Source organism: Oncorhynchus clarkii, chromosome 31 (assembly GCF_045791955.1).
Source record: "Oncorhynchus clarkii lewisi isolate Uvic-CL-2024 chromosome 31, UVic_Ocla_1.0, whole genome shotgun sequence".
Lineage (NCBI taxonomy): Eukaryota > Metazoa > Chordata > Actinopteri > Salmoniformes > Salmonidae > Oncorhynchus > Oncorhynchus clarkii.
Genome location: NC_092177.1, coordinates 29,883,850 through 29,897,082, shown reverse-complemented (window position 1 = coordinate 29,897,082; position 13,233 = coordinate 29,883,850). Strand labels below are relative to the sequence as shown.

Below are 13,233 nucleotides of genomic sequence, written 5' to 3'. Positions count from 1 at the left end.
CAGAACCATGGAGGTTTTGACAGCTAAGTAGACTAAATCATGAAGGCTTTTGATTTGATGAGAAAGCAGGATTTCTGAAAGCTGCTGATTTACCTTATAAACGATGAAATCAGCCCTCTTGCTTCTCAAGTAGTTTGACAAGTTTCCATATTTGCAGTACTCCACTATCATCATCAATGGACCTGAGAAGAAAGACGCACGGAATTCAAAGAAGATTCCAGATAAGTAATGATTCATAAACAGTCAAAACAGGATTTTCTCTGAGATTCCATCATTTTATAAACATACTTCACAAATTGCATGCAGGTCATACAGTGTGACTAAGTTTAAACATAAGAGTTAACCCTGTCCTCTCTCTCTCACCTCCAGGCTTGGTGCAGGCTCCCAGCAGGTTGACCACGTTCAGATGATGACCAATGTGGATCAGGATCTTCAGCTCCGACATCAGAGCCTTGCGCTCATTTGTCGTAGCTCCTCCTGTTTCAACATAAACACAGACTATTTACAGGGATGAAGGTTAAATGTACATGTCCTATTGCGGGGATACTGTTTCATACTCCACAAAAGAGTGGATGCATTTTGGACTTTAAATGAAAATGTCATATAAATTCTTTATCTTCGTTTGAGATTACGCCAACTGATGTACGTTCCTGGACGTCTGGAAACCAAACAGTATAGATGGAAAATAAAGAACAGATTTTTACGCATGCGGAGGAGATTTTAGATAGGCAAGACATTTTTCACATAAGGTAATATGATTATCTGCATGAGAACATTCAATGTGCAAGGTGAAGATGGTATGCAACGATGGACAGCGGGAAATAAATTAAGTCAACATGGGAATATATAGGACTTACAACACAAACATCAGCATTCTCTCACATCAAATTAGATGCTCGCATACATGAGGGAGCAACCCAAAGCACAGCCATACATTACAGCACAATGAACACTGCAGCACACATGGAGAGTCAATATGACAGTAACGTTATTTTTTTCCCAGAATATAAAATGCTGTTTTGTTTCTCAGTTGTATAGCTAGTCTACACATAATATAAGAGGCCGATATCTTGGTCAGGAATGCTATGAGGTCAGAGGGAGGGATTTATTTAACCACGTAAACTAAACACCACCAAAGTGACTCATCCTTTTTTTGGGGGGGGGGGGGGGGGGGGGTCCCTCTAAACCTCTCAGTAACATTGATCTCAAAGACTGTGGAATACCAACTAGCCTAATGCGTCCAATGTGCCTGTGTAATGTCTCGCTCTTCTTTTATCTGAAAAGCTCATCTGGACACAGGTGGTTGGAGTTAGCAACGGTACCAATAATGTCCCTAACTGATAAACAGAATGAAAACATTGACTGAACAAAATGGTGTTGCAAAATAATCTTGCTCTCAGCCATCACTGACTCCCTGGATGTGGTTTAATCTAACGGGGATTTAGGGCGATTTAAATAATGAATCAACGACTTGAATTTAAAAAATGAATGGCGAACGTTCGATGACCAAATTACCAAAAAAACGGAGGGGGAAAACGACCAAATCGCCCTCTAGTGGCCTCATGGGTGGAAGGTTATTCATATTTTCCATAATTTCATAATTAATAAACATGTTATATTCTTCTGTAATATTGGGATGCAAACTCAAAATGGAATACTTTGAAACGCTGTATCTGACATGGTACAGGTGTCTTCCTTTTAAAGCCCATAACCATGTGTGTGAGGTGTATACTTTATTTGTTTAGGACTACCAAGAAAAACTCTGTGTGACCCTGATTTAGCCCACTGCAGTAAAAGGTTTTAAACAATGAATCAATTACTTGAATTTAAATAACGAATGGAAAACTTGTGAATTGTGGGACTGTACTTCTGCTCTGTCTTATTTTGGCTCATCACAGTGGTCCCAGCCTGCTCTGGAAGCTGGAGCTGACTGACGCTGAGTCTCAAACCACACTGCACGGAGGGTCAGTTTAGGGAAGTGAGCTGCTTTTCATTATGTTTGACCTGGGGGGGGGGCCTGGAGTAGAGCAGTAGAGCAGCGGAGCAGCAGCCGGCCTGGTGAGTTTGGTTCCTCCATGATTAATGGAAAGAGATGATTAATGCTTTAACACTGACAGAAATATCTAACAAATGGCCTGATTTATCATCCCCATGTAGCTAGATGTTTCACAACACCATCAGTATCCATCTGTGGCCCCATTACTCTACAGAGTTATAGTTGAATATCCTAACAGAACCCGGAGGAAAGTTAGTTGGACCACATCAACCCTAAGGGGATACAGCCAGTGTCAGTGATATTGGGCTGAAATGTTTATTCTGCTAAGATCACTAGGTAAAATTCCTTGGACAGTCTCCCCCCCTTCTCTCGGAGTCTCTCTCCTTCTGCATTGCTTTTTACTGCTTTTTACTCAATTGTTGATGGGATAAATATGCTCTGCCAGATTTAGAAAGACTGAAATGTGACCATAATTTATGGTGACCATAAATCATATGTGGGAAGCAGGTGTGTGTGTGTGTGTGTGTGTGTGTGTGGGGGGGGGGGGGGGGGGGGTTATTGTTTCCAATTGTTTGTGTATCTCCAAAGCATCTGGGTTACAATTATTAATAAGCACTTTTATTTTTCTAACCTTTATTTGACAACTTTTTGTTTTTTACACTTTTAAACTTTGCAATCACTAACACCAAGTGGAATGCTATCCTGATTCATGTCATAGCTGTAGACTGTCATCCTCATCAGGGACACCAAGGTCTCAGGCAGCCAACGCACGCCTCCTTTGAACAAATAGCCTGTGCGCAACTGTTAATTACACGCACATGTGCTAGCACAGCTTTTGAATTCATATCATGCGCGAGAAACCAAATTGTCTGCTGAAATGACAGATGGCTGTTTTACATCTGTTACACCCAAAACAATGGATATTGTGTTTGTATTTGGAGAGAAGCACCTTTATCAGTACCATTTTCACCAGGTGTGAGCGAAAGGAAGCTATGTGGAAAACAGCCTGTATGACTTTTCAACGTGGTTTTTCAACAGAAGTGCACATGAGAGTAAATTAGCATATATAACATGTTCAGATTAAAGTCTTGATAATAATGTTTCTTCAATACCTTTCAGCATTTTGACGGCCACAGTCTTGCAGGTCGAGAGCTTGTCAATCCCAAAAGCAGAGGCCTCCACCACTTTCCCGAAGGCTCCATGGCCCAGAGTTTTGCCTGGGACAGAGAGCGAGAGAGAGAGAGAGAGAGAGAGAGAGAGGGGGGCCAGTGGGTTACAATAGGTCTACATGTAAATGAAAGTGGCTGGTCCCTGGGGAGTAGTAAATCTGGTTGGGTTCTCTATCAGGTTGAATTATGGGTAATTAAAACAACCTGCTGAGGTTCTGACCACTGGGCCCGTGAAGCGCTCCTCCAGGGGATTTATAGTGCCGTTAAGACCAGGTGACAGTGGAGGGTCTTTGATGAGCAATGACGCTACACCCTCTTCACAGGGGGGTGTCACCTCTGCCACATACCATCCTCTCTGGCACTATATTTCAATGTAATGGGCAAACAGGGTCACACAGTTTAAGAGGACCCAGATGGGTGCCACATTATCAACATCACATTGACCTGTGGATGTGAAATGTAGGCTGGACAAGTAAATACGCTTACAGTAGGTGCCAATTCATGGTGCGTATAGGCCTTTGAGTTACAGCGTGGTCATGGTGAGTGACTTCTTAGACTGTACCAGTGCTGTATGCTGTAGTAAGGTACTCACCCAGTCTGAGGCGGTCTCGGGGAAACTCCCATTTGCTGCCATCGTACTGCAGGCGTTCACACTGCTCGTCCAAAGGACACTCGTCTGGGTCGATGATGATGGATGGACCCATCATGTAGTCCGGCTGGAAGGGGGGAGAATAAAATAAAATGTAATAGAATATAATAAAATGGTGATGGAGCGCATTGTGCAGTAAGTATGTTAACTAAAAGACAAGAACACATGCTCTACTATCACTGTTAACATCAATATACTATTACGGAAACTATTCAAATCAAATCAACGTTTATTTGTCACATGCACAGAATACAACAGGTGTAAACCATTCAGAGAAAAACTTCCCCGCCAAAAAATAAAATCCAGAATAGAATCTAAAAAAGCATGGACAGGGTCTCCCGGGTGGCACAGTGGTCTAGGGCACTGCATCGCAGTGCTAGCTGTGCCACCAGAGACTCTGGGTTCAAGCAGCCGGCCACGACCTGGGAGGTCCATGGGGCGACGCACAATTGGCCTAGCGTCGTCCGTGTTAGGCCAGGGTTTGGCCAGTAGGGATCTCCTTGTCTCATCGCGCACTAGCGACTCCTGTGGCGGGCCGGGCGCAGTGCACACTAACCAGGTCGCCAGGTGCACAGTGTTTCCTCCGTGCACCGGGTTGGATGCACGCTGTGTTAAGAAGCAGTGCGGCTTGGTTGGGTTGTGTTTCAGAGGACGCATGGCTTTCGACCTTCGTCTCTCCCAAGCCCGTACGGGAGTTGTAGCGATGAGACAAGATAGTAACACTTAACAATTGCATACTACGAAATTTAAAGCATGGACAGGTGGTGCAGTGGTCCAAGGCCCTGCATGGCAGTGCTAGCTGTGCCACGACAGGGAGAGGGTTTGGCCGGCAGGGATGTACTAGCACTAGCAACTCCTGTGGTGCGCCGGGCGAAGTGCACGCTGACATGGTCGCCAGGTGCACGGTGTTTCCTCCAACACATTGGTAACGGCTGGCTTCCGGGTTAACTGGGCCTCTCACGAGTCCGTACGGGTGTTGCAGCGATGAGACAAGACTGTAACAACCAAACATATTTTCCAGATGTTATTGTGGGTGTAGCAAAATGCTTACGTTCTTAGCTCCAACAGTACAGTAATATCTAACAATACAAAACAATACACGCCAATCCCCAAAAGATAAAGAAACAAATGAATTTTTCTACATGTATTAGAACGAGCGATGTCACAATATAAATTCAGTATACTGTATATGTACGGAGCATTCGGAAAGTATTCAGACCCTTTGAATTTTTCCACATTTTGCTTGGAGTTTGCCAAAAGTCACCTAAGACTCTCAGACCATGATAAACAAGATTCTCTGGTCTGATGAAACCAAGATTGAACTCTTTGGCCTGAATGCCAAGGAAACCTGGCACCATCCCTATGGTGAAGCATGGTGGTGGCAGCATCATGCTGTGGGGATGTTTTTCAGCGGCATGGACTGGGAGACTAGCCAGGAACGAGGGAAAGATGAACGGAGCAAAGTACAGAGAGTTCTTTGATGAAAACCTGCTCCAGAGCGCTCAGGACCTCAGACTGGGTCGAAGGTTCACCTTCCAACAGGACAATGATCCTAAGCACACAGCCAAGACAATGCAGGAGTGGCTTCGGGACAAGTCTCAATGTCCTTGAGAGGCCCAGCCAGAGCCGGGACTTGAACCCGATCGATCATCTCTGGAGAGACATGAAAATAACTGTGCAGTGACTCTCCCCATCCAACCTGACAGAGCTTGAAGATCTGCAGAGAAGAATGGGAGAAACTCCCCAAATACAGGTGTGCCAAACTTGTAGTGTCATACCTAAGAAGACTCAAGGCTGTAATCACTGCCAAAGGTGCTTCAACAAAGTACTGAGTAAAAGGTCTGAATACTTACGTAAATGTGATATTTTTTTATATATTTTTTTAACTTTGTCATTATGGTGTATTGTGTGTAGATTGATGAAAACATATACAGTTGAAGTCGGAAGTTTACATGGACTTAGGTTGAGTCATTAAAACTAATTTTTCAACCTTTACACAAATTTCTTGTTAACAAACTATAGTTTTGGCAAGACGGTTAGGACATTTACTTTATGCATGACACAAGTAATTTTTCCAACAATTGTTTACACACAGATAATTGCACTTATAATTCATTGTTTCACAATTCCAGTGGGTCAGAAGTTTACATACACTAAGTTGACTGTGCCTTTAAACAGCTTGGAAAATTCCAGAAAATGATGTCATGGCTTTAGAAGCTTCTGATAGGCTAATTGACATAATTTGAGTCAATTGGAGGTGTACCTGTGGATGTATTGCAAGGCCTACCTTCAAACTCAGTGCCTCTTTGCTTGACATCATGGGAAAATCAGAAGAAATCAGCCTGGTTCATCCTTGGGAGCAATTTCCAAACACCTGAAGGTACCACGTTCATCGTTTACAAACATTAGTACGCAAGTATAAACACCATGGGACCACGCAGCCGTCATACCGCTCAGCGAGGAGATGCGTTCTGTCTCCTAGAGATGAACATACTGTGGTGCAAAAAGTGCATATCAATCCCAGAACAACAGCAAAGGACCTTGTGAAGATGCTTGAGGAAACAGGTACAAAAGTGTATCTATATCCACAGTAAAACAAGTCCTATATTGACATATCCCGAAAGGTCGCTCAGCAAGGAAGAAGCCACTGCTCCAAAACCACCATAAAAAGCCAGACTACGGTTTGCAACTGCACATGGAGACAAAGATCGTACTTTTTGGAAAAATGTCCTCTGGTCTGATGAAACAAAAATAGAACTGTTTGGCCATAACGACCATCGTTATGTTTGGAGGGGGAAGCACGGGGGTGGCAGCATCATGTTGTGGGGGTGCTTTGCTGCAGGAGGGACTAGTGCACTTCACAAAATAGATGGCATCATGAAGCGGGAAATTATGTGGATATATTGAAGCAACATCTCAAGACATCAGTCAGGAAGTTAAAGCTTGGTTGCAAATGGGTCTTCCAAATGGACAATGACCCCAAGCATACTTCCAAAGTTGGCAAATTGGCTTAAGGACAACAAAGTCAAGGTATTGGAGTGGCCATCACAAAGCCCTGACCTCAATCCCATAGAAAAATGTGGGTAGAACTGAAAAACCATGTGTGAGCAAGGAGCCCTACAAACCTGACTCCGTTACACCAGCTCTGTCAGGAGGAATGGGCCAAAATTCACCCAACTTATTGTGGGAAGCTTGTGGAAGGCTACCCGAAACGTTTGACCCAAGTTAAACAGTTTAAAGGCAATGCTACCAAATACCAATTGAGTGTATGTAATCTAATGTAATCTTCTGACACACTGGGAATGTGATGAAATAAATAAAGGCTGAAATAAATCCTTCTCTATACTATTATTCGGACATTTCACATTCTTAAAATAAAGTGGTGATCCTAACTGACCTAAGACGGGGACTTTTTACTAGGATTACATGTCAGGAATTGTGAAACAGTTTAAATGTATTTGGCTGAGGTGTATGTAAACTTCCGACTTCAACTGTACATATAAAGTGGGTAAAACAGTTTGCAAACATTATTAAAGTAACCAGTGTTCCATAACTATGTACTATGTACAGCCTCGAAGGTGCAGGTAGGGTACCAGGTTGTAGCAAGGTAGTAACAATGACTAAGATCAGGGCAGGTTACTGAGCGGAGGCTGACTAGTGATGACTATTTAACAGTCTGATGGCCTGGAGGTAAAAGCTGTTTTTCAGTCTCTCGGTCCCAGCTGTGATGTACCTGTACGGTCTCCTCCTTATAGATGGTAGCAGGTGAACAGGCCGTGGTTCGTGTGGCTGAGGTCCTTGATTAACTTTTTGGCCTTCCTGTGAAACTGGGTGCTGTAGATGTTCTTGAAGGCAGGTCGGCAGTGTGCCCCTGGTGATGCGTTGGGCAGATCGCACCACCCTCTAGAGAACCCTGCAGTTGTGGACAGTACAGTTGTCGTACCAGGCAGTGATACAGCCCGGGAGGATGCTCTCAATGGTGCATCTGTAGAAGTTTGTGAGGGTCTTAGGGGCCAAACCAAATTTCTTCAGCGTCCTGAGGTTGAAGAGGTGTTGTTGCGCCTTCTTCACCACACTGTCTGTGCGCGTGGACGATTTCAAGTTGTCAGTGAAATGTACACCGAGGAACTAGAAGCTTTTCATCCTTTCCATAGGTGTGGAAGAGGGTGCCCTCCTCCTTCTTTCTCCTGAAGTCTTCGATTAGCTCCTTCATTTTGTTGACATTGAGGGAGAGGTTATTTTCCTGGCACCACTCCGCCAGGGTCTCGTCGTTGTTGGTAATCAGGCCTACTACCACAGTTGTGTCGTCTTCAAACTTGATGATTGAGTTGGAGACGTTCGTGGCCATGCAATCATGGGTAAACAGGGAGTTCAGGAGGGGGCTGAGCATGCACCCCTGTGTGGCCCTCATGTTGAGGATCAGCATAGCGGCAGTGGTGTTGCCTACCTTTACCGCCTGCGGTCGCCCCATCAGGTAGTCCAGGACCCAGTTGCACAGGGAGGGGTTCAGACCCAGTGCCTTGAGATTAATGATGAGCTTGGAGGATACGATGGGGTTGAAGGCTGAGCTGTAGTCGATGAACAGCATTCTTACATAAGTGTTCCTCTTGTCCAGATGGGATAGGGCATTGTGCAGTGTAAAGGCGATTGCCTCATCCGTGGATCTGTTGGTGCGGTATGCAAATTGTAATCGATCTAGGGTGTAGGGTAAGGTGGAGGGGATATGATCCTTAACTAGCCTCTCAAAGCACTTCATGATGACAGAAATGAGTGCTACCGGTGATAGTCATTTAGTCAAATCAAAAACAAATCAAGTGCTTTCCTCAAAGCAGTCGAAGAAGGTGTTTAGCTTGTCCGGGAGCAACGCGTTCGTGACATGTCTAGCTTTCCCTTTATAATCCGTCTGTAGTCCCTGCCACATACGTCTCGAGTCTAAGCCGTTGAATTCGCTTTCTTTGGTAAGTGGTAACCATAGACTGGGATAGGGAGAGATGGCCAGAGGCGGTGGCTCGCGGCGGCGGCACTTTGTTTTCCTCGAAGTGAGCAAAGAAGGTGTTTAGCTTGTCTGGGAGCAAGGCGTCAGTGTCCGCAATGTGGCTAGGTTTCCCTTTATAATCCGTGATTGTCTGGAGTCCCTGCCACCTTTGTCTGAGCCGCTGAATTGCAACTCCACTTTGTCTCTGTACTGACGTTTTGCCTGTTTGATTGCCTTACTGAGGGCATAGCAGGACTGGTTGTACTTGTCCATGAGGGTGTGTGTGTGTGAAAGTGTTAGTGTCTGTGTCGTCAGTATATGTATGTGAGTGTGTATATGTGTGTGTGTGCGCGCGAGAATGAGAGTGTAAGTGTTCAGAATAATGCCGCTGTTTGTAACTTATTTTGTACATAATGTTGCTGCTACCATCTCTTATGACCGAAAAGAGCTTCTGGACAACAGAACAGCGATTACTCACCTCGAACTGGACAAAGATTTTTCTTTAATGAATCCGACACGAAGGATAGACTGCTTTGTCAAGACCAGGCCCAAATCCCTGTCATTCACGTGAAGAAAAGACTGAGAAAAGGGGGGATGGGGGAGGGTACCTTGTGAGAATTCGCAGGCGAGTAGGTAAACCACCACTACCCTCCGTATTATTGGCCAACATGCAATCATTGGAAAATAAACTGGACGATCTACGATTAAGACTATCCCACCAACAGGACATTAAAAACTGTAATATCTTCTGTTTCACGAGACATGGCTGAGCAACAAAATGGATAATATATGGCTGGCTGGGTTTTCCGTGCATCGGCAGGACAGAGCAGCTACGTCTGTTAAGACGAGGGGTGTGTGTGTCTATTTGTTAATAAATGCTAGTGCAAATATTAGGGACGTCTTGAGGTATTGCTCACCTGAGGTAGAATACCTCATGAGAAGCTGTATACCACACTATCTACCAAGAGAGTTCTCATCTATATCATTCGTAGCCATCTATTTACCACCACAAACTGATGCTAAGACCACTCAGCGAGCTGTATAAGGGCATAAGCAAACAAGAACATGTTCATCCAGAAGGGGCACTCCTAGTGGCCGGGGACTTTAATGCAGGCAAACTTAAATCAATTTAATTGAGGAGTATACCCCCTCAGTCACCGGCTTCATCAATAAGTGCATAGACGATGTCGTCCCCACAGTGACTGTACATACATATCCCAACCGGAAGCCATGGATTACAGGCAACATTCGCACCGAGCTAAAGGCTAGAGCTGCCGTTTTCAAGGAGCGGGACACTAATCCAGACTCTTATAAATAATCCTGCTATGCCCTCAAATAGGCAAAGTGTCAATACAGGACTAAGATTGAATCCGACTACACCGGCTCTGTCGCTCGTCGGATGTGGCATGGCTTGCAAACTATTACAGACTACAAAAAACCCAGCTGCGAGCTGGCCAGTGACGCAAGCCTACCAGATGAGCTAAATGCCTTTTATGCTTGCTTCAAGGCAAGCAACACTGAAGCATGCAGGAGAGCATCATCTGTTACAGACAACTGTGTGATCACACTCTCCATAGCCGATGTGAGCAAGACCTTTCAACGGGGCCATACGGATTACCAGGATGTGTACTCAAAGCATGTGCGGACCAACTGGCAAGTGTCTTCACTGACATTTTCAAGCTCTTCCTGACCGAGTCTGTAATACCTACATGTTTTAAACAGACCACCATAGTCCTTGTGCCCAAGGAAGCAAAGGTAACCTGCCTAAATGATTACCGCCTCGTAGCACTCACGTCGGTAGCCATGATGTACTTTGAAAGACTGGTCATGGCTCACATCAACACCATCATACCAGAAACTCCAGACCCACTCCAATTCGCATACCGCCCCAATAGATCCACAGATGACGCAATCTCAATCGCACTCCACACTGCCCTTTCCCACTTGGACAGAAGGAACACCTATGTGAGAATGCTATTCATTGACTACAGCTCAGCGTTCAACACCATAGAGCCCTCAAAGCTCATCAATAAGCCAAGGACCCTGGGACTAAACACCTCCCTCTGCAACTGGATCCTGGACTTCCTGACGAGTTGCCCCCAAGTAGTAAGGGTAGGTAACAACACATTCGCCACGCTGATCGTCAACACAGGGACCACTCAGGGGTGCGTGCTCAGTCCTCTCCTGTACTCCCTGTTCACCCATGACTGCCTGGTCAAGCACGACTCCAACACCCTCATTAAGTTTGCGATGACACAACAGTGGTCACTGACAACGATGAGACAGCCTATAGGGATGATGTCAGGGACCTGGAAGTGTGGTGCCAGGACAACAATCTCTCCCTCAATTTGACAAAGGAACAAGACAAAGGAACGAAGGAGCTGATTGTGGACTATAGGAAAAGGAGGGCTGTACAAGCCCCCATTAACATCGACAGGGCTGTAGTGGAGCAGGTTGAGAGTTTAAAGTTCCTTGGTGTCCACATCACCAATGAACAATCATGGTCCAAGCACACAAAGACAGTTGTGAAGAGGGTACAACAACACCTTTTCCCCCTCAGGAGACTGAAAAGATTTGGCATGGTTCCTCAAATCCTCAAAAGGTTCTACAGCTGCATCATCGAGAGCATCGGTTGCATCACCGCCTGGTATGGCAACTTCTCAGCATCTGACCGTAAGGTGTTACAGAGACTCCAGCTGCTACTCACTGCTTATTATCTATGCATAGTCACTTTACCCCTACCTACATGTCCAAATTACCTCGACTAACATGTGCCCCCACACATTGACTCGGTACCGGTCCCCCTGTATATAGCCTCGCTATTGTTATGTAATTTTCTTGTGTTACTTTTTAATGTTATTTTATTTAGTAAATATTTTCTTAACTCTATTTCTTGAACTGCATGGTAGGTTAAGGGCTTGTAAGAAAGCACTTCACGGTAAGGTCTACACCTGTTGTATTCGGGCGCATGTGACAAATACAACTTTATTTTATTATATTTGAAGTGTGTGTGAGTGTGTGGATAGAGACCTATAAGTGTGCATAGAGTCAGTGCAGATAGTCAGTGTGTAGGTAGCCATTGCTGAGCTATTCAGCAGTCTTATTGCTTGGAGACAGAAGCTGTCTCTGAACCTATTCTTTCTCAACATGCAGTACACAAGCACTTCTCCAATGTCAGGAAATGTGGAACTCGTAAACATAGAGATAAAATGATTCAAAGTGATTTGCATTTCACAAGAGAAATGACTCAGTGATGGCAGTTCGTGGAATTTGCATAGCAAGATTGCTTCCACTCCTGAAACACATACAAAACCCTTAAAAATGTAGTGTGGGTGTTTGAATAGGTCTTGAGAAGAGCATTTTTTAAATGGCACGATGCTGCGGTGAGCAAAGTGCTCAGTGCAGTATCCAAACAGTTTACACTCTCAAATGTCTTCACAGTCAAGAAGAGTAAGAGACACAGGAGAACTAGCTGTGATTGCAGGGAGATCTCTTGTTACCTTCCTCAGCTTGCGGATGAAGAGGATGAGCATGAGCCAGAGGAAGGTGGCAGCAGCTCCTGTACACACCAGGACGATCACCTCAATGTTGGGCTTCCCCTCATCACCTGGAAGGAGACCACAGGAACCATTAGTCAACTGTTGTTGCATAGGGTGTTTTATATGCTTGTTGAAAAATTAATACGATATGATAACTGGCAACACATATATACAGGGACATACACAACAGAGGAATGGTTTTGTTTGTATTACGACATATTAGACTAACATGACACTGACCTACTTATGCAGAACTTGAAAGTCCATTTTGCCGAGTGATTGCAAGGACGGGAATTAAACAACGCATTTCTCTGAAAGTTCTTCGTTTTTTGCTAGATTAACTCATTTCCGACAAGTTGGGTACGCACTAAAAGTCAAAACACACTCCATTGTTTATTTCTTCGTTTTTTTGGGGCTATGCATCCGACATTGTTGCACATTCATCTCACATTAAACTGTTTTCTTAACTATCCATCTCAACATTCACTGTCCTAGTCAGCTCACATTCATAAAGCTTTACGAAATTGTCAAATAGTTTTGATAGAGTAATGCCACATTTTTGACATTTTCTTCTAGTAATATAATGGATTGGGCTGACACTGGGGTTGGACGTTGAGGGAAATTGACATTTTTTAGGCGAACAGGAATTCATGTCTGGTGCCAAGTCTAGTCGTCAGAATAAGTCACATGACCTTGTCCCCCCCCCCTCTCCCCCCTTCCTCCCAGTCTGTGTCATCATGTTTCCAGTCCCATGGTTCTTTAACGAGAGAACTTCTCCCCTGGCCGTGCCCACAGTCATTAGTGGGAACTCTTCACACACTTCTTGCAGGTCACGTCCCATGGGTGGGGACCTCAGAGCTCCATGAGCCCCCCCCCAGCCAGTGGAGGAATTCGCTGGGCATTCT

At 44.8% G+C, this 13,233-nt stretch overlaps 1 protein-coding gene across 1 annotated transcript in view; it reads right to left on the bottom strand.

Annotated features, from left to right (window-relative positions):
- Nucleotides 1-13,233, bottom strand: part of LOC139391159 (vascular endothelial growth factor receptor kdr-like) — an 80,240-nt gene that overhangs the window by 25,889 nt on the left and 41,118 nt on the right. Inside the window, exons 16-20 of the mRNA XM_071138720.1 lie at nucleotides 12,290-12,396; nucleotides 3,758-3,881; nucleotides 3,109-3,213; nucleotides 364-477; nucleotides 94-182 (exon numbers count right to left, since the gene is read on the bottom strand). Coding sequence (XP_070994821.1) covers nucleotides 94-182; nucleotides 364-477; nucleotides 3,109-3,213; nucleotides 3,758-3,881; nucleotides 12,290-12,396 — 539 coding nt within the window. The remainder of the gene's footprint in view (nucleotides 1-93; nucleotides 183-363; nucleotides 478-3,108; nucleotides 3,214-3,757; nucleotides 3,882-12,289; nucleotides 12,397-13,233) is intronic.